The sequence below is a fragment of the Pieris rapae genome, chromosome 21 (assembly GCF_905147795.1).
Source record: "Pieris rapae chromosome 21, ilPieRapa1.1, whole genome shotgun sequence".
In the NCBI taxonomy this organism is placed as follows: Eukaryota; Metazoa; Arthropoda; class Insecta; order Lepidoptera; family Pieridae; genus Pieris; species Pieris rapae.
Genome location: NC_059529.1, coordinates 4,314,885 through 4,336,373, shown reverse-complemented (window position 1 = coordinate 4,336,373; position 21,489 = coordinate 4,314,885). Strand labels below are relative to the sequence as shown.

At 33.6% G+C, this 21,489-nt stretch overlaps 1 protein-coding gene and 2 long non-coding RNA genes across 4 annotated transcripts; 1 reads left to right on the top strand and 2 right to left on the bottom strand.

Moving 5' to 3' along the window:
• Positions 1–8,310: 8,310 nt before the first annotated feature.
• LOC110998596 (neuropeptide-like precursor 1) lies at positions 8,311–12,167 on the top strand. 2 transcript variants are annotated; one of them, XM_022267307.2, is made up of 6 exons: positions 8,311–8,427; positions 9,555–9,651; positions 9,723–10,497; positions 10,564–10,705; positions 11,106–11,138; positions 11,332–12,167. In XM_022267307.2, the coding sequence occupies exons 2-6, from the start codon at positions 9,580–9,582 to the stop codon at positions 11,675–11,677; spliced, it is 1,368 nt and encodes a 455-aa protein (XP_022122999.2). In that variant the 5' UTR covers positions 8,311–8,427; positions 9,555–9,579; the 3' UTR covers positions 11,678–12,167. The 2 variants fall into 2 exon arrangements, with proteins under 2 accessions (XP_022122999.2, XP_022123000.1); XM_022267308.2 differs by lacking the exon at positions 10,564–10,705 and having other exon boundaries at positions 11,332–11,585.
• A 129-nt stretch (positions 12,168–12,296) lies between these two features.
• LOC110998598 lies at positions 12,297–18,720 on the bottom strand. The gene is made up of 4 exons (XR_006750900.1): positions 18,614–18,720; positions 13,741–13,935; positions 12,824–12,980; positions 12,297–12,406 (listed from the first exon to the last, which is right to left on the bottom strand). It is a non-coding gene; the product is annotated as an uncharacterized LOC110998598 (long non-coding RNA).
• Positions 18,721–20,110: 1,390 nt separating this feature from the next.
• Positions 20,111–21,489, bottom strand: LOC123690100. Its single transcript, XR_006750906.1, has 3 exons — positions 21,419–21,489; positions 20,761–20,916; positions 20,111–20,275 (listed from the first exon to the last, which is right to left on the bottom strand). It is a non-coding gene; the product is annotated as an uncharacterized LOC123690100 (long non-coding RNA).

Sequence of the window (21,489 nt, the reverse complement as noted above, 5' to 3'; positions counted from 1 at the left end):
TGCCCCAACCCCAGGGGGTGAGGTAGCAGGGCGAGGGGAGGTGGTCCGAGTGCACGCGACACGTCCCTATAACCCTTTTCTACCCTAAATAAGCCGAAAATGATATTATTTTTAACCAAGCGTGCACCGTGTCCAAATCTGATGCTACTCTAATTTAATAAATATTTTATTAATTAAATTTTGAAAAATTTTGAATATTGTTTCCGGTAGGGTTCGACCGGGCGGTTAAAACCCAGTTATACTTAGTATACCTGGATCTGGCCTTAAAAACGCGCTAAAATGCACTGTTCCCGAGTTATCGCGTTCCCCTTTTTTATTCCCGGGCCTCTGGAGCCGCCAATATTGTTCAAAATTTTTGTACAAATCAAAATGATAGGCTCATCGAGATCTATCCCTATCTGCGACGCAAAATATTGGCGGGATCTCCGACCACGTGCCATGTGGTCCAGAGAAATAAAATTCCAGGAGCCTCAGTTTTTGAGGGTAAAATCTGAGATTGGTAGTTTTAAAAAGAGCTTCGCGCGGCGTTTCCGATGTTGTGCAGATCAGCTGGGGTCCTCGAGCTTGTTTTAGAGCAATTCTTCCTTAAAGGTGAATTAAAAAAAAAAAAGGTGCATAACCTTTGTCAAATATGGTTTTACACCTATAAATTTTTTTCCCGTTGATAAAGTGAAAGACCTTATGCAGTTTTTTGCGGCGCTTCTTATGGTGGTACTTGTTTGTCCAGATTCTGCTCCTTTCTGGGGCCACGTGCCACGTGGTGTTTTCTTCTTTTTCGATTTACTCCAGATTCCTTGAGCATAAAAATCTGAATAAGGTGTCAGAAGATGCGGCTTGACGACCTCTTTCAGATTATGTAAAAATATGGGTAGGTCGTCGCTTTAGTTTTTGTGCCGCACGCACTTTTGTATGGAAATTTTCTTGTTTTTGAAGTTTTTCACACTTTTTGACACTATTTTGTAACTTTTTAACCACGTGTAATATATACATTTGCCGTCGCGTAAAATGACGTATTGCACTTTATATTTTACTATGAAAAACCTATTTTTATGATTTTTCAAAGACGGAGCGGCACGCTTTCCAACCGATCGGGGCGGCCGCGGCGGTTCGACTGCGACTTGGAGTAAGGGGCAAGGGGTTTGGAAGGGGAGGGGGTGGTAGGGTCGAGCATAGCGACGACTCCAAGGAGGCCGTCAAAGAAATTTTAACAGTTTATGCTCCCTGAAAATTCTGGCGTAGGTCTCTGGATTTTAAGTTTGGTGTCGGCTGAAAGCTCTCCTTGAGGGCTATCCGAATGTGTAATTTAAATGCACTGTTGTAGATCTATTTGCAAAGTTTTCTACCTTTTTGTTGTTTATTGGTCACCAAATCCTCAAATCTGAGTCCTTAACCTCAAATTTGGTTACGAAACGTGGAGCTTAATGAGCTCTATCAGATGGCACTGCACTTTTGATTTTCACTTAACTGATTCTATTTTTAATTTTTTGAAAAAACGAGTTTTTGATTGTTTTTCAACAAAAAAAAAGGTTAGATGAAAAAATTTGAAATTGAAATTTGCACCGATGCGGCGGAATTTTCCGCATCTATTGGTATGTTTCACTATATCAAAAACTTCTTTAAACTATTTTTAAGCAATTAATAACAATTTTTTGGTCACATATGTAGTCTATTTGATTGACATCTGTCGCCAGAGGACACCCAGGTGTACCGTCTTCGGATGTGTTTTTTTAAGCAAGTATTGGTGATGGTAAAGTTTTCTTCACAGCAAAACTAGCTTTTTGCCTAGCGTACTCTGGGCACTTTTTATCTGTTGCAAAAAACCTGAACATAAGAATACACAGCATCATCTCTTTTAGTCTTGAAGCTTATACTTGAATGGTTGTCACATTTGTAACATCTTGAAGTGCCTCTGCAGTGTGGGGTATATATAAAGGTCGGGAGTTGTAACATATAAAGACCTTGGGTGGTAAAACCTTCCCATCAAAGGTTAAAATTACGGTCTCAGTTGGAATGAACTTAGCGTCGTGCCTTCATAAACCTTTCTCTTTAACCTCCGAACTTTCAAAATACTTTCACAGTTCAGCGGAAGCTCAATGTTTTCCAAAATGTATTTCTTATCCGTCACATGGACCACTTCTCACTATGAAGTGTGATGTGAAGGCCGGAACAAAGGCTTTGTATTTATTGACGTCGAGAGATTTGTGGTTTAAAAATGTGTTAGCATCCTGAAATGTTTCAATTTGCAAAGATAACATGTTCCTTCCTATTTGTTTAATGCTTCCCTCTACAATGCTTTGTAAAAAGATTTCGAGAATTTAAGAAGTCGCTTGGTCAGTAGGAGCCCCAAGAGATGTAAATATTCTGTAACTTTTAACCAAACACGGTGTGCGTTTGTTTTTCCAATGACGACAAGTGGGGATTATAGATTCCAGGCATATATATCAGTTTAGGTGTAAAGATATGGTTACTCAATTGAACACAACGGAATAGGAATTTATCAAACAGGATTTGCCGTCGTAAGTTTAATGAAGGCTCGACACATTCGGTCATATAGTAAATTGGACTTGACTTCATAGTTCCTAGGACTATTTTCATTGCTTTTGCCTGTATACTATGCAATTTTTTTCTACCACTACTACCACTTCCGATTATGGCGTTGTAAATTAGTTTTAAGGATGGAGGTGAATGCGCTCCCCACAAGATACCCGATAAGCATCTAAGAATATTCAAATTTCGTTCACATCTTACTATTACATATAGTGGGAAACACCGGTGAGCTTGGAATCTAGAACTATCCCCAAGAATTTGACGTTATTAGTCGACGGAATCAAAACATTATCGAACTTTACCTATAGTACGGACGCGGAGCACGAAGAATTTCGTACAATGACCTTTGGGCCTACTGCCAGTGGATAAAAACATTTTTTTTATAAGTACGAATATTAAAAACGGTAGTTTTGATTTTTATTTAGACTAAACGGCTTGATGGATTTATAAAAAGGAAAAGTTATGATTGCGACTAAGATTTGGTAAAAAAAACAGAAATACTCTTTAAAAAACATTTAATTTTAGTCAGAGGCATCTATTTCTGATGAACTATCAGATGTTTCGCCAGATACGTTACTACTTATATACTATACTATAACATATATACTACTTATAACAAAACAAACCAAAGTACATGTGCACCACCACATGTCTTTATGGTTATGACTAAAAGGTTTACAATCTCTGAATACGGCGGTCACTGCATCTGTGTGAGCGCAACGGCAATATGTTTATGCGCGAGCGACAAAGACATAAGATGACGGGTTATCATCATTATTATACGAAATTCTTCGTGCTCCGCGTCCGTACTATACCAGGGGAGGCATACGCATTCACGAAAACAACACAACTCTTCTCTTGGATACAGATAAGTCTAAACCATTTGAATTTAGCTATGAGTTTAAAAATGAAAGGGAAGATGTTAGAGCTTTGCAATTATTTTCAATTGATTTGTCCGATTTGTATATTAGAAGATCGTCTGCATATTGTAGTACGTTTGCTGATGCCTGCAATGTTTCTAAATGATATGTATAAATGTTATAGAGCAAAGGACTAAAGAACCCTATGGTAATCCTTTCCATACAGTCCGAGATAGTTTGACATCTTTATTTATTTAGTACTCCTACAGCTAACATAAATTGTACACAATTACATACAAATACACTGAGAATATAGCCAAATATGGAATACATGATACATTTAATTTTTAAAAAATTTTCAAAAATTATTTAATACATTTGAATAATTGTGATTTAATTTATTTAACTAAGCTTAAATTAGTTGTGTTGTGTGATGATGTAAAAGTGTGGGTATGTACGTGATGGTGTGTATGTGGGGTGTGCTCATGATGTGTGTGATTTTGCGCTATGGATATTCTTAATACATTTTTTAACCACTTTGTTTTGAATACTATCTATCGAGCGTTAGCGTTCGTAAGCTTAGTATATATTGAGTGAATTTCAATTTTAATTATTTGGCATGAACAATCGGTGTCCAATTGTTTGCTCCGGCGCGTCGGATAGAATCTTCTTTTCCTTTTGTTGTGGTGTTTGCAAATTTTTCCCAGTCGCATTCTTTCTCGGTCACTCCGTTGATCCACATCTGTATCTACACTGGACTCGTCCAGTTCAGAAAATCTATTTTCTATTATTATGATACGAGCTATTTCAGGAGGCGTGCCCCGGCGATGCGATATCCGGGCGATCGTCCAATTTTTTCACCTGACTCCAGGCTTTGAGGAAAAGTATACAAACTTACCAGATACTGCAGAATATATACACAAATGCATAAACAAAACTATTACATTAAATTACTACGTACATATACAAACTTATCCTTTCTAAAAATATTTTGACGCCATGACCAACATTACCCGCGCTTTTTTCAATATTCAAATCTTCGATATCTAGTGTATGAAGCGCGTCACTACATAATCGTTTTGGAGTTCTCAATTTAAATAAGATATATTATTTAGTTTAATATTCATTGTTGTGTACTTAATAAATTCCGTCTTTAAATATAAATATATGTCAATTAACATTGTGATTAAATATTTCTGCAAATATGGTGTTTCTTTTAATTACATTTCTTTCGTGTATTATTAACTTATATAATGACATTATTGAGATATGATTTCCATGTGAGCAATTGTTTACAGCTCATTTGGTAAAGGACTTCATCGTTAGGAAACCTCATGACTATTAAGAGTAAAACATATTGAATTTGAGACAGGGGTGAAACTCCGTGTTAAATCTCGTTTCCTACCCTAAAATAGTTCCATTTTTACCCAGTCGTATAAAATATTAATAACGTGACATAATGTTCCCAGAGCGACCAATCAGCGCTGATTTATAACGCGAGTGTAAGTTTCTATCGACCTTTTGGTGCTTACGTAAAAACTACGAAGTTCGTTAGGTATGAATTCGTATCTAATGGGGTGTGGGACAAACACTATATGGTGTATGCCAATCCACACAGATCGTTTTACCCAAAATCGAACCTGAAGAACTCTGAAGTTACATATGAAGTTTAATTTGCGGATATTAATTTACAAGTACGCTTCCTGGTTTGACGCGATGCTTTAAATAATAGAGAATATTAATTTCACATATCCTCTCTATATTATGGTACTAGGTGACCTGGCAAACGTTGTTTTGCCTGTATTACTAGGAAAGATTTTTTTCTATAAAAATAACTAGATCTAATATAATAAAAAATAGAGGTTGATCGTAGGGGGTAAAAATTAACGGTTGTTTTTTTGTATGCTGCATCATAAAAAAACACAAAAAATTAGGGTTACCTTTTCACAAAAACAGTCGAGCCATTTTGGAGGAGTTTGATTACAAACACCGTAAACACACACGAGAATTTCATAAATTAGATAATCACGTCAACAAATGACTTTGCTTATAATGCTGACAAGAGTGCCGTGTTGATAAAATCACTATACTATTATTATATTTGAAAACATCACTGTTTAATTAAACTTCTCTAACGAATATAAGAAAATACATAAATTACATTACTCCATGCCTGTTAAATTTTTTGAATATCAAGTTGTCAACACTGCTTTTGTAATGAGTGTCAGTATTTTGCTGATCACAATAAAGTTATCTATGTAAAAAATTAAAAAAAAAATCGAGCGTTTCATTGCTTAAAATGTTTTATTTACGTGTAAACCGTACAACCAAATCATTTCTACCAAAACTCTTTACTAACATTCATCTCAAGAATATATACCTACAACGAAAATATTTTTAAATTGTTTATAAAACTTCGCCCAGAAGCAACGCAATAAATTGGAAGCTATTTTTAACTATGTCTAATGGCCGTTTAGATTGCTCACCTTCAGCTTTCAAGGGTTTCGACAACAAAGTAAGTACGTCCACAAGCTCATAATGGAAACTTTATAAGGTGAAATATACTCGACATTGGATTGTTGAAAGATAAATAATAATATTAAGGGTCTGTTTCACAATGTCAGGATAAATTCCGAATAAGCTATTTATTACTTATTTGTAGGATAAACAGTATTTTTGCGATTCACGACTGTCAGATGGCGCTATTCGTCATGAAATGCGAAGTAGTATCTTATTCGGAACTGTTATCTTTCTAATAATTTATGTGTTGCATAGCTATATAGCATATTTGGTAGTTTATCCATACATTGTGAAACAGTGCCCTTATGCCACTTTCTTTCATACTGTTAAAAAATTACATAACAAAACTGTTAATGTACTATTAAGTTAAGTTAATTAATATTGTTTCTTTTAATAATTATTATTTCCGTTCTTTGTGATCTGCGGTATGGGTAAAAGCCTCGTCCAGAACTTTCCATATGGATCCGTTATTTGCTTACTCTATCCAATTTTCCCCAATGTTTAATGATATATCTATGTAATGATGTATGTTGTAGTAATATCTGCCCAGTAACAGTGGAGATCTATGCACAGTTAAAATTTTACCGGCAAACAATATCTAAGCGTCTCAGAAATGTCGACACTATACATAGAAGGTTGATAACTATTGTAACATTACATACAAAACCATTTGCTATCCATTAATGTTTGCCGAGTTCATTTTTAAATCTTATACGTTTGACAAATAGACAATAGACGAGAAAACTAATATGTTGCGAGAGTTGCTAACCAAACCAAATTTGAACAAAGCTAAATCCTTACGAAGTATAGTCCCCTAAAAGATATACACTATTTCTCGACCTTAGCCAATAGGGTCTTCGAGCCTGTCAGCTGTTAGACCGGTATTGCTTGGAGGAAACTGATAAAAACAAAACTTCCTCCACGGCATAAAAAAGGTTTTTTTTTAAATTTAAAACTTTGGTTGATTTCCTACCAACTATATCTTTAATTATTATGCAAGCCCATTTAAAGCGAAACATTGCGGATCTACACAAAATAAATCTAATGGTATTAACTGATGACCTTTTAAATTCATTTTATCTATCCATCCCTTAGGACTCTCGAAGATTTTAATACTCTTGATTGGCTTCCTCTTAGACATTCCTGTAACCTTGTAAAAGAATTAATTATTGAAAGATGGCGATTCTACATACGGGGTTAGAGAGGCTCCTCCCAGTGTTTAGACTCACTTTAATAACGGTAGATTTACTGAAAAAAATGTGAAACGATCTGATTTGCGTCTACTATTGACAAGTTGGTATTATTGTAACTATATATCTGTGAATCATTATTTATAACATATGATTACCTTAACTAGTTCTCATTAGGTCGTAATGAACTTGACGTCATGGTTCAAGCTATCAAAAGCCATTGCTCTCTTACAATTGGACAGTAGGTATTTATAATATTCTTAACCTACATATTATACATTTTTTTTGTTTAGTTTGGTCTCTGTGGTAGTGGTATTATTTTCTCGCTGTATTGCGATAATTACCGATGATCACCGGTACTATCAAGCAGGCGCCAACTTTCATTAACATCTCTAATTAGCCCATGTACACTTGAACGATCCAAGAATCTTCAAAGAAAACAAAAGCAAAGTTGGCAGGTTGACTATTATATTTGAGTCATAACTTATTACTATTGTTTAACAGAATTAAAATTTATATATATGATAGGATTATTCCAATTTATTAAAATTATTAAATTAAAATTTATATATTGATAGTTATTTACATAAATCCAATGTATTATGTAAATAACTTATCGTACAAATGTTTTTCATATTGACAATTACGCGATAGTACACATTGCGTTTTATTACATTGTATACATTAGATAAACTTATTTAAAAATGTTTGTAGGAAATAAAATAATTATAATTAAAAAAAGTCTTTTTTATTTACTATTTGTTTTTATTGTTTGTGTGTAACTTACCATAACATCCTATAATGTGTAGATGGGGCAGAGATCGACCACAGTGACTCTCTATCGCATTCGGTTTTGAGCCTCGTATTTCACCTCTCTGCAAGTCTTCCGGCTTTCATCGCCACATCTGCAATTATTCGACGGCCACACTTCCACCCTCCTTGCTGATCCAATAAAGTGCCTGCTTGCCGATATGGAATCTCTTCACAGTGCTATCCATTTCTATTGATTAGTTATTTTATTGAAACGAACATTAGTGGAAAACGTAAAATATGCATTTTACGCGTTTCGACATTAGTTAAAATTCTGTATTTTTCAGTATATACAGTTATTTTAGCTAGCAACACTGGTATTTTACTTTTAGAAGTACTAGCGCCTCCCATGGGTGCCACGCATGCGTGTAAATTCGCAAAACTCGTATAAAAGGGACGCTACCAGTTTCTAGTAGCATTCCCGCCAAGAATCCAAAGAGTTAGCAAGGAAATATTGTCATTGAAAAGTTTCGTTTCAGTGTCTGTGGATTTTTAGTACTGTGAGTATCTTGTGCCTTTTCTTCAGTGCGCCATAGATATAATTAAGTAAATATTAATAGAACAAGTTTTCCGCGACAAAATCTATGGTAAATGATGCTCAGAAGTAAATATAAAATAAAATAAAGTTTTACTTAAGTGTAAATTTAAGAAAATAATATTTAAAAAATGTAAGTTACGATAATAATTTGATAATATACTCGTACTTATTGTGGCATTTTATATATAATAAAATTGTTTTTTTGAGGACTAAGTCAGGTCCTACTGAAACGCTCTAAGTTTGTAATCTTCTTTCGGATGTCTTTTTATTTCTTCCTCGGATATTTGAATTAAAATAATTTTTACCAATATTATAGGTTCGTTAATATTTTTTTTGAAATTTCTTTGAAATATTGGCTTTTAAACTGGATTTCAAAAAAATGTATTTTGTATTTATATTAATAATTTTATATTTATATATATTTTATATTTACAATCAATTTTGGGCAAACAAAATTTCACGCGTAAACTCTTAACCTTTACCTCTTTACACATATAAGCTACGACGGAAAACTCGTGTAACTGCAGGTAATTGAATCTGCCAAGTATGTCCCCCGTTCGACAGGCTATTTATTACCTTGCAGAAGAGGAATTATCTCTACGTTAGATACATGAATAGGTTGCTTATGCATTAGATGCAGACACTTTATATTTTATTAATATATATTCTAAAATAAATAATATTTGATGAAATGCAATCTTTACGCAATTTTAAATCAATAAAAGTAGTTTAATTGATACTTTTCATGCGTGGTTATTAGTTGTTATTTCTGTATCTTTTATTTTCCGTAGGACGGTATAGTAGGTCAAGCCGGTCTGGGTTTCTGATTCCGACTCAAATGGATGGGTCTGACTTATTAGTGTTTTGTCGGGAATATTGTTAGGATTAGTACGGCTGTGAATAAGCAGACACTGAAAATATTGAAATGACAGCTTGTGTGGTTTAAATTGATACTTTTATATGTGTTATATCTGTTGCTTTGTTGAACATCGGAAAAAACAGAAATTGCACCATATCCTTTTTATGGTCCATAGAAACGAAAGAAGAAATTCGTATTGGTCAATAAAAATATTTTCTATTTGTTTGTAGGCTGAGACTTGGCAAGCGGATCAACATGAAGAACTCTCGTCCTTTTTTTCTATTTACATTTACAGTTGTTTTCGCTATCTCATCTTACATAACTGAGGTAATGATTCATCTATGTCTAGTCTAATATTATTTTAATTTAAAAAAATCTAAATTAGTTCATTATTTTAGGTACAATGTCTCCCAACTGAAAGCTCTTCCAATCCCTGGCCTACATTCCCTCGCAGAAATGTACAAGCACTCGCAAGAGATGGCTATCTTAGAAGTATCGCTCCTGATTACAAGAGAAGCATTTCTACATTAGCTAAAAACGGAATGCTTCCCACATTCAGAGCACCATACAGTGATACTGACCAACAAAACCAAGAGGATGAAGAAGTCCATGAAAAACGGAACCTTGCTTCTCTTGCCCGGCTTCGAAGCTATACCACTATGAAGAGAAACATCCAAGCACTAGCTCGAGATGGATTTCGTTTTGGAAGAGGACAGTACAGCCAACCAAACGACAAACGCAACGTAGCAGCATTAGCAAGAAACGGCCTTCTTCACAAACGTGATGAATTAGCCGGAGATGAATACTACTTCCCATTTTACCAGAATCCAGTACCACCCCTCTCAGAAGTCGAGGGTCCTTACGATTTTAACGAAATATATGACTACCAACAGTCTCTTAATCCGGAAATGTACGCGCCGTTGCAGCAAATAGCCAAACGAAGTGACGTTGGATTGGCGCCCACTGATAGTATGAACAGATTGGATAGTGATGCGAATTGGTACTACAAAAGGGGAGTTGTAGGAATGCCAGTACACGGCCTTTACCGACCTGTATTCATCGACACCAACGGTACTCCACGTAACAAGAGATCCATATATTCGATCCCAGATGTTATCGATCACAATGATATTCCTGATTACGAATCCGAAAATGATGATAAGCGATCAGTCGGTGAGTATTGTTCCTTCACTAATTGGATAGCGTATTAATGATTTTAACCAATTGTTACTGTTACAGATGAAGAGATGCTTAACAATTTTGAAAAGCGCCATATTGGTTCGCTTGCTCGATTAGGTTGGTTACCGTCCTTTAGATATTCCGGAGGACGGTACAGTAGGTCTGGCCGCGCTAGGTTTCTGATTCCGAGTCATATGGAAAGGTCTGATTTATCGGTGTTTTGTCGGGAATATTGATGTTAGGATTAGTGTCGGCTTTGAATGTGCACACACTGAAAACAAATGACAGCATGATAGCTGCTGACTTAGTAAAAAGTGAACAATTAGAAATGTAAGTTTGAAGAACCGACTTCAATGTACAAAATCTTCACAATAACGTTATAAACATTTGAGTTAATTTTCGATCTACGTATAAATTTGAAGTCGGTAACAAATTAATTGTTTAGTGATTAGATTTATAAATGTTAGTTTAGCGAGGTTGGAGCATGAGATGGATTATGTGTATTAGAGCTTTGAATATTCTCCTTTCAAAGGTGTCTTGTTTATCTGTGTTTAGTTTAAAATTAGTTTCAAACTTTTGCTAATTGGCCTTATGTTTTACAGGAAGCATACCTATGACGAGAATTTCGGGTCTGGGTGAGTAAAACATAAAGTTAATAATAATATCTAAAAGATATTTTTTTTTTAAACGCTAAAAATATTTTATTAAGGTACTTAGCGTGAGAGCGTTTAGGATAATCGTTTGCTGTGCTTTTGCTGAATATCAAGACTGCCATAGACAATAGATACTTGCTTAATTTACAAATATTTAGAATATTTTTTTTTATAGGCAATATCTCTCTGATTCCGAGGCTGACCCATTCGTCGATTCAAACAACTCCGACTTACCGCCGCCGCCAGTACCTGCTCACACGCACCCGACCGGCCGGTACCTCCACAGAACGCTGAACGACATTCCCAACGATATTTCATTCCCAACAACATCCAAACAAGACGACCCGTTTGTCAAAAACCGCTGGCACAACAAGGCCTTCCCAAAGTTCTATTACTTCCGGTCACTCAAAGTCCCGTACCACACATCCGGAAAACGATATCTGGACCTTCCGGCCCTTGACAATTTACTTCTTAAGAAAACCTACAACAATAGTCTGCCAAGCCGACGTAAAAATCAGTAGCTATGCGACTGTCCGCTGGGTGAAGCTAAAGTGCGTAATTAATCTATCCAGCAAAAATCAGCTTTTGCTATCATTCAAGCTTTCATCTTCACGCCACCGGATTGTTTGGGCATATATCAATTACTTATGCAGGGATCATGGATCTTGTAGACAATAATCTAGATTATAATTATTTTAACAATGTTGTGATTACAATATATTTTTTAAACAATTTTGCTAGCGGTTCCTATGTATCTTCTACAAGACGACTTCGGCCAGCACATGACTAAAATGATTTTAATATAAGATAGGTAATTGTTGTCAATCGCAAATATTAATTCAATTAAGTAGATAGATAACTAAATTCTTAAATATTAAAAAAAATATAAGGAAAACTGTGTTTACGAAATATTTTTAATGTCAAATGGTCTTTTTAATGACTAGAGTTCGCTGTGTTTGACAAATAAAAATCTCTAAAATGCTTTAATCTATTTAAAATCTTCTGACAATAATTGAATGCGACCACAAAGATAATAATATTAATATCTTGCCTCTTCTAAATTTATGTATCTAGTCTGTATTTTATTGTACTTTAGATTTTACTATGTATAATATTTTTATTGTAAATAAAATAATCAAAGTTATTTCTGTCTTTTATTAATATATTTGCCAAACTGTTTTCATTATACATTGCTATGGTTTCAATTAATAAACGGATTAAGTTTCGTCAAAAATCATGCCACAGTTAATCTGGAAATAGAAAAAATATATATGTATACACATTTTAACAGAGTTGGAAATTAATAGTAATTCTTTTCCGTTAAAATCTTGTAAGAGGTTAAGAAACTCTGATACGTCTGAAAGGAAAGTTATTGGAGCTTTCTATATAAAAAAATTGAATGCTTCACTAAATCATCCCTTACATAATTTATAAGTGTGTCATAATGAATACAACCAATGAATAAACAAAGGTAAAAAATAAGAACATGAACATACATACATACATGTCTGAAAGGATAATAAATGTATTTATGTAAATAAAAAAATAAATAAAATATAAGATGACATGCAAATGTGCCACATATAAAATGCCTATTTATATGTGGCGGATTTTTGTAATTTATGTAACTAATTGTAAATATTCCACATTTCATAAACTATGTTTACCATATTTCGTGGTGTTTTCGGAGCAGGACCTACTCGGGGTAGAAGAGCAAAGACCTCCATTGCAGTTAGGAAGAAGTACCCCGCAACTGGTTGTGATGCTCACGTTATTTGGTAAACACAATCTTGAATTACTACAGTCGGCACATGTTAGTCCAGGCTGAAAGGACATTATCAATTTGACGTGATTTTTTATATAGTCATAGTCATAATATCTTTATTCATTTAGGTAAACATGTACACTTATGAACGGCAAGAAAAACAAATTAAATTAATCGTAAATTTACATTTACCACCAGTCCGCAAGTCAAGGGCGTAGAGCGGGTAAGAAGAACTGGCAAGAAACTTTAAAGGCAGTTGGCCCTGCATTTAATTTTATGTTTTTGTGTCGTGAAATGAGGGAATCCTTTCATAGACCTTAAGAGTGACTATGAAAGGGTTCAGTGGGTTTTCTAATCCCGGCAGTCTCGTTTTTGGGCCTAACAGGATTGTAGCACGCCCATATAACGCTACCGTCAGTATAAGAGGATGACAGAACGATGAAAGGCCGGCTACGCACTCGCGAGCCCTTTGGCATTGAGTGTCCGTGGGCGGCGCATTTACTAACATTTGAATTTGTTTGTGCCGTTTTTACGCAGAATATATTAAATATAGTTTTATTTTATATAATATATATATATAATTAGTACATAAGTTTTAAATCTGTTTGACAATTGGTGGGCAGAAAAACTGTTTCCAGTATATGTTTCCACTACGCTATTGTTAACTTCTTTCTTTCTGATTATACAGTAAATAAATAAATAAATCAGATGATCCAGCCCGATTACTCCTTGTCCTATAAATAAAAACGATGTAGGCACCTCTACAGTTACCTTAACTAAACGAACATATGATATAACATATTTTTTAAGCAAACCTACTTCAGAATCATAATTGCAGGAACCTAAATTTGGCAGAAAAGGAAGAGATGGCAGCGATCTTTCCAGTCTTTCCAATCTTTCCTCGTGATTCACGTTTTGTTCTCGTTGAAATCCGACAGTAATGGAGCTTGGCCACCTAAATCGTCTCTCTTCAGTATCCTCGCCATCTTCAGCAAGAATCATGTGTACTGCAAGCTTTGATTAAAACATATCAGACATTGAAGGATTATGGGTCGTTTATCAAAGAAACGATAGTAATTAGCACAAATATAACTTTTATTTGGTAAGAAGATGAATGACAGCAAGAACACTTAGTTACAATCAACCTTCATATATAGTGTTGCCACCTAGTTAAATTTTCAAAAACTATTTTACTTAAATTGCTCAATACTCCCACTAAAATTTAAACTAGGTACAAATATAAAAAAAATAAACTCCTACTGAAATTAGAGTTGTGAAAAGAAAAACAAAATGTGATCTCTTAAATAGATAAAAGCTTGAGTTGGTAACGCTTTAGTTAACATATCTGCTAATTGACTGTTACTAGGAATATAATTTAGTTTAATTACACCCAACTCAACCTTTTCCCTTATAAAATTAAATTTCACATCTATGTGTTTGGTTTTCTTATGATAAACAGGATTGCTAATTAACTTAATTGCACTCTGATTATCAACATACAATGGAACAGATGTAATATTTTCACCTAAATCTAATAATAATTGCTGTAACCATAATATCTCTTTTGCAGCTTCACAAGCAGCTACAAATTCTGCTTCAGTTGTGGAGAGAGCAGTAGTCTTCTGTTTCTGGCTACACCATGTTATAGGTCCCCCATTCATATTAAAAATATAACCTGTAGTAGACTTACGCGTATCTACATCACCTGCAAAATCTGAATCCGAATAGCCAGTGAGATCACTACTTTCTCCATAACATATACATAAATCTTTAGTATTTATTAGGTATCTAATAACACGTTTAATGGCATTTACATGTTGTTGACTTGGATCGTTTACATATCTACTCAAAACATTTACAGCAAAAGAAATGTCAGGCCTTGAAACAGAGCTCAAAAATAACAAGGACCCTATAGCTTCTCTGTATGGAAAATTAATAATATTTTCATCCATTTTCTTTGAAATAACAACATTTACATCTGCAGGGGTACTGGCAGGATTTGAATCACTCATACAAAACTTCTCTATTAATTTTTCAATGTAATCTCTTTGATAAATACAGATACAATTATTTACTCTCTCTATTTCCATTCCCACAAAATATTTCAATTTTAATTCTTTTATTTTAAATGTTTGTTTCAAATATTCTATAACTCTTTTAATCATTGAGGAACTGGAAGAGACTACAAGTGCATCATCAACATAAATTATTATGAATACTTTCACCCCATTGAAAATACCTACATAAACACAACTGTCAGCCTGAGATTGCACAAAACCATATTTTATTAAAAACTCAGTGAATCTTCTATTCCAACAACGAGACGCCTGTTTAAGTCCATACAGTGATTTATTAAGTTTTAGGATACAATCATTTTTAAATGAAATTCCTTCTGGTACTTCTATAAAAATATTCTCTTCCAAATACCCGTTCAAAAAAGCAGTCTTTACATCAAACTGTTGAATTTCTAAATTATATTTAGCTGCAATAGAAAGGATAATTCTTATAGAGTCATATCTCGTTGTTGGAGAGAATATTTCTTGATAGTCAATATCTTTTATTTGATTAAATCCGCGTGCACATAAACGAGCTTTAAACCGTTTTACCTGATCATTTTCATCCTTTTTTATAGCAAAAACCCACTTTGTAGTAAGCGTACGTTGACCAGACCTCTCTACTGGAGTCCAAGTATTATTCTCTTCATGTGCAAGCAATTCTTCATCAATAGCTTTCAACCAGTCATTTCTTTGTGGACTTTTCATTGCTTCAGCATACGTTTGTGGCAGTGACAGTTCAATTAGGTTTGCTTCAAAACGTCTATTAATCCTTGGTCTCAAATTTATGTTGCTTTGAATTAAATCATCATCTAATTCTTGAGAAGGTTCATATGTAGGGTCATTACTATTACAACTCAACATGGTATCTTCATTCTCTGATGATGAAGTTTCCACAAGAGTATCCTCTACATTTGTTTCTTGCATTTGATTTTGTTGTCCTAATGTCTTCACTTCATCGTCAATGTATATTTGTGTAATATTCTTCCTTATCTCTGGAACATTATGTTCTTCAAAAATTACATTTCTTGATATTTTAACCTTTTTGGTTTCTGGATTGAACATCCTGTAATTGTTATTATCATACCCAATTAGTATCATTTTCTCACTCTTTTTGTCAAGTTTAGTTCTTAGCTGATTAGGAATATGGACATATCCAATACTTCCAAACACCTTCACATGGCCTATATGAGGTTTGATGCCGTTCCATAATTCAAATGGTGTTTTCTTAGGAGTTTGGCTGGAGGAAGTCCGGTTTAATAAATATACTGCACAATTCACAGCCTCAGCCCATAATTCCAGTGACACATCCCTCGCGTACAACATTGAACGTGCACTCTCCACAATGGTACGGTTCTCTCTTTCAGCACGCCCATTTTGTTCTGGTGTATATGGCGCAGTACACTCATGAATTATACCTTCTTTGCTGAGATAGTCATTGAAGGTTTTATTCACATACTCTCTTCCATTATCAGTATGCAATATTCTGACACTATGCATGTACTTATTTTTGATCATAGCATTGTATTTCATGAATATGTCCATCACATCACTTTTATGTTTGACAAAATATACATGCCTGTAACTTGTAGCAGCATCCTTAAATAATATAAAGTATCTCATACCTTGGATAGATGTATGACTCATAGGTCCACAGACATCACTATATACAAGGTCACCTGGCTGTAGTTCTCCTCGTATAGATTTGTGAAATGGAAATCTGCACTGCTTTCCATATGCACATGCTTCACAAACAAAATCAGTTTTATCACTGTTATTCAGTTTCAAGCCGTCTACCACATTATCAGCACTCATACTCTTGATTTGTTTTAGGTTAACATGTCCCAGTCTTTCATGCCACATTTTAATGTTATTTTGATCACTTTGAACTAAGTTACAGGTATCTGAGACCATAGCTTTAATTTTCAATTCATATAAATTATTTTCTGTTATTGTTGCACACATTACCAAGTCATTGCCTTTGTAAATGAATGCACCAGAGTCTTTCTTGATAATGATATAGGATTTACGCATTATCACACCTTCTGAGAACAGATTTCGTCGCAAATTCGGAACATACAATACATCATGTAGTTCACTGTACTCCCACTGTCCATTGACACATCTCTTTATTAACACCTTGCCAATGCCAGCCACTTCCACTGATTGTTTGTTTCCTAATGTCAATGATTTCTGGTTACATTCCAATAGTTCTACAAAGAACTCCTTTCTATAGGTCATATGTGCAGAGGCACCACTGTCTAAAATCCACACATTGTCTTCAGCTTCATGGAATTTGGTTTCTACATTAAACGCTAACAAGTCTGCACCTTCCTGTTGAGGTTTTCTATACTTGGATTTCTTTGGAGCACGACATTCTCGAGAAAAATGTCCTCGTTTCCCACAATTATAACATTCAAATCTGTGTTTACTGTTTTTATTTTGATTTGAATTACTAGCATTTCTATTCAGCTCACTTTGTTTTGGGCTATTTTTACATCCTTTCTTAGCCACAAGAAGAGCGGTTTCTTGTTCTTCTTCACACTGTAAACTAGCTTCTTCATCTAACAAACGAGCAGTGAGATTGACAAGAGTCTGTTGCTCTGGATCCAAAGACATCCACGCTTGACGGAGTGATCTATACTTATGAGGCAGTGTTCCAAGTATTTTTGTTATCACAGCCATTTCACTAATACTTTCGCCACTTTCTTTTAACTGCTTGGCCAATGATTCCACTTTAGAAATGTGTTGAGCTACACTGTCATTTGTAGACATTTTATACTGATAAAACTTTTCATGGATCAACATTTTACATAATTCACTCTTCTGTTCGTATATTGATTCAAGTTTTGTCATTATTTCCTTAGCAGTTTCACAATTTTCTATTAAAGTTATTTGTTTAAAGTCCATCGAAGATGTTATAATAAACATGGCCATGCCATCATTCTTTGTCCATTCAACATTATTTCCAGCCGGTTTAGGCACTGAAATATCAATCCCTTTTGCTTTTAGGGCACACTTTATCTGGAATTTCCATTGCCTAAAGTTATTTCCATCAAATTTTTCTAAGTTTATTGACCGCATTGAATCCATTTTGAGGTTATTTTGTCAATTTCTTCACAATACGATTGTAACTTTTTCTTTGCTATTTTTCTTAAAACTTTCAATTGCAGAATCTACTGGGCCCATAACCTGAAGGATTATGGGTCGTTTATCAAAGAAACGATAGTAATTAGCACAAATATAACTTTTATTTGGTAAGAAGATGAATGACAGCAAGAACACTTAGTTACAATCAACCTTCATATATAGTGTTGCCACCTAGTTAAATTTTCAAAAACTATTTTACTTAAATTGCTCAATAGACATAATTATTATACTATAAGATTTATAATGATCATATTATCTAGACGTTCTTGGCTATGCACGTAATGAAGTGGTTCGAATCCCGGTTGAGCATCAATTATTTTTTTATGTGAGATATTAGAAGAACGTACACACCTTTTATTATAAAGCCTACCTATTACAATTAAAAGTAGTAGTAAAGTCTAAAAAGTATTTTAGAGAATTTGTACCTCATCTTGACATTCGTAATTCAAATATTTTTATACATGAGATAAATATATAGTATATCTTACCAGAGCAGTTGTTATCACAACGAAATATATTTTATTGTGAGCCATTTCTCAACGGTACAGATTATATTTAAGAAATGCGAGATGGCGTATATATACAAGCGTTAAATAATAGAATTCATTATGAAACCGATCGTGCTGTATGCTTATAATAAGTTCATGTATTTTACCTTTGTAATGTAAATTTACGTAGAAACTAATAAAATCTTAGAACTTTGTTTGTGTAATTATTTGCAGCAATTTAATCTTACTTGATTGATATTTTTAAATCGTATCAGTTTTTACTTCTAAAAATCACGTGTTACAACTATCTTCGACGTCGCCCCTATGAAAGTTGAAACAACTTGTCTTGTAAGTCGATTATTCACCACAAAATTAAACCCTTATACCTACCTACTTTCTGTATGTTTGTCATTTGCAGGTGTAAATCATGATCTATTTGTACTAATACGACCTCTGTCTATAGTATTAGATGTGAAATGTGAAAATTTATTCAAATTTTCTTATACTTAAGGTTTATATTTCCATAGCAAATATGCTTGATTTTTAAAATTTTAATATACATATATACCTATACAATATTTGTTTTATCGTTTGCGCTAGTTTGAGGTTGTGCAAAGTCAACTTTAATAAACCGGCTAACATAAGTTTTAAGACTATAGGGGGTACAATAATAAATTATTCATTGTAATAGTTATATTTTTATTAACACATTAATCACTACTATGCAATATATCACACTTCAAAATAAATTTATGTTCTGCAGACTACTAGGTAATGAAGCTGGCCAAGACCTGAAAAATAGAATAGTGTCATTACTTAATATAATAAAATAGTTATTGTATTTAATTGCTATTTCATTAAGAAGCGTCTGTAACAGGTCCGTCTTCTATAGCTTACTTTTATATTTTTAGCTACTTATATTTTTTAAAGACTCGATTGAAAATACAGACGAAGCCGTCTGTTGTTGATGGATTATTTATTTTTTTGTTAAATTCTAAAATCAGAAGCCTTATATAACTATAGAAGGTACAGAAACTTGCTATGGATAATTATTTCATTTTTCAATTACAGCCCATACGGCAAAATTTTAACTAATAATATTACAAAACCATTACACTCAAGCCACTTTTTTAAAATGAATAGAAAACCCTTTGCTATTTATTAATCTATTCTAAGTATATTTTTAAATCATAGTATAGTACTAACATACGCGTCACTATGAAACACGACAAAAATTAGAACTTGTTAAATCAGTCATAATGACCGACTAATTATTATCTATCGTTTCATGAATGAGTTTAATTTAAACACACTAGTGTTATGTCACTAAGTAAATAGGTCTGAGTTTCACATTTCTATAACTGTTACATAATCATTTGTTTTTTTTCGACCTCTACGTCAAGACTTAGAGGTCGAAATTAAGTAAATAAAAATTAAGTACAAGTACTGAAGCCAAAACTGTATATCTGTCATTACTGGTGAAAAAATTATCTTTTCTATGTATTTCATATTAGAATTTTATACTCATGTGAGACAATTAGAATTGCGGCAGCAGTGTCCATCGCTACAGAAAGGTCTATCATCGGTGCAGTCAAAAATAAACAGTAGATTGTTCTTCATACAGAATTGTTGACTAGTAGAGTTGAAACACGCCCAGTCAGGCTGAAAATTGGATGAACTGAATAATGGCAATACTGCTACTCCATAAGCGTAAATCTCATTCCTGAGGTAATGTTAAGTACGGACGAAGGGGTTTTCCGTGCTATACACAACTCATATGGCTAGCATCGTATGGAAATAAATTAAATTTTATTGTTCTATCAATTATGACAGGTGTTAATTAATAAATAATAAGCCGTTATATAAAATATTCAAAGCAAAGCAGCCGAATTATCAAAAAAAATATCTTACGTGTATTGTATTAATTGATAAAAAATGATCCGAAAAAGAAATGTCAATAATAATGCTGTAAGTACAGCGACGCGAGAGACAGATTCGTATAACGTAGAAACGAAATGTGTAATCGTTTCGTCTTTTGTTTTAATTTTCACATCGCCATAAAACCCCTCTAGAATTTTCTAAAAATTTCCTTCCGTATCGAATAATAACAAATAATATGGAATAAATAGCAATACATAAAAAGTTACCTCTTTGCTATAATCACAGATGCCTTGTGGTACTAAAATATTAATTTGCCGTTTCCTGATCCCGCTTCTGGAGCGGTTTTCGGAAATGGAGCCCAACCATTGACTACTGCTGTCTTGGGCGTCGTTGTCTTGCGCGGATATGAATTGAGCTGCAAGCTGAATTAAAATATTTTAAATGTTACACCTTCCTTACGACCTTTATTAGCAATTCTAGAAAAATTAACCCGAAATCCATCTATATATGTTTATAATTGGTTGAGCGATTTAGTTGTTAAAACGAAATTGTATATATTTTTCGTGTTGTAATAATGAATATCGTATTTATGATAATTTCCTTTCCTTGGCTTTCCAAAATTTAAACAAACCAGAGATTTATAATAACCTAATTAATAAAAACCTCTTGTAGCCATGCTAAAATATTTGAACTTTTAAAATAATAAATATTTTTTAATAAATTACTGTATATCGTATTTATGATAATGCTTTTCCTTGGCTTTCTAAAATTTAAACAAACCAGAGATTTATAAAAACCTAATTAATAAAAACCTCTTGTAGCCATGCTAAAATATTTGAACTTTTAAAATAATAAATATTTTTTAATAAATTACAAATATAGGTGATCCTCTTAATGGATGTGAAATGAAATGAAAAAAATTACCATTGCAGATAACAGTAGAATGTACAAGTTTTCAGTGGCCATATTGCATTTTCAGCGTTCTGTATGTGGAA

What these genes read in the sequence shown, in the direction of transcription:
- LOC110998596 (XM_022267307.2), top strand. Translation starts at nt 9,580, where the DNA reads ATGAAGAACTCTCGTCCTTTTTTTCTATTTACATTTACAGTTGTTTTC. An exon ending in TCTCATCTTACATAACTGAG is followed by an intron (nt 9,652 to 9,722) that starts GTAATGATTCAT and finishes TCATTATTTTAG; the next exon opens with GTACAATGTCTCCCAACTGA. An exon ending in TGATGATAAGCGATCAGTCG is followed by an intron (nt 10,498 to 10,563) that starts GTGAGTATTGTT and finishes TTACTGTTACAG; the next exon opens with ATGAAGAGATGCTTAACAAT.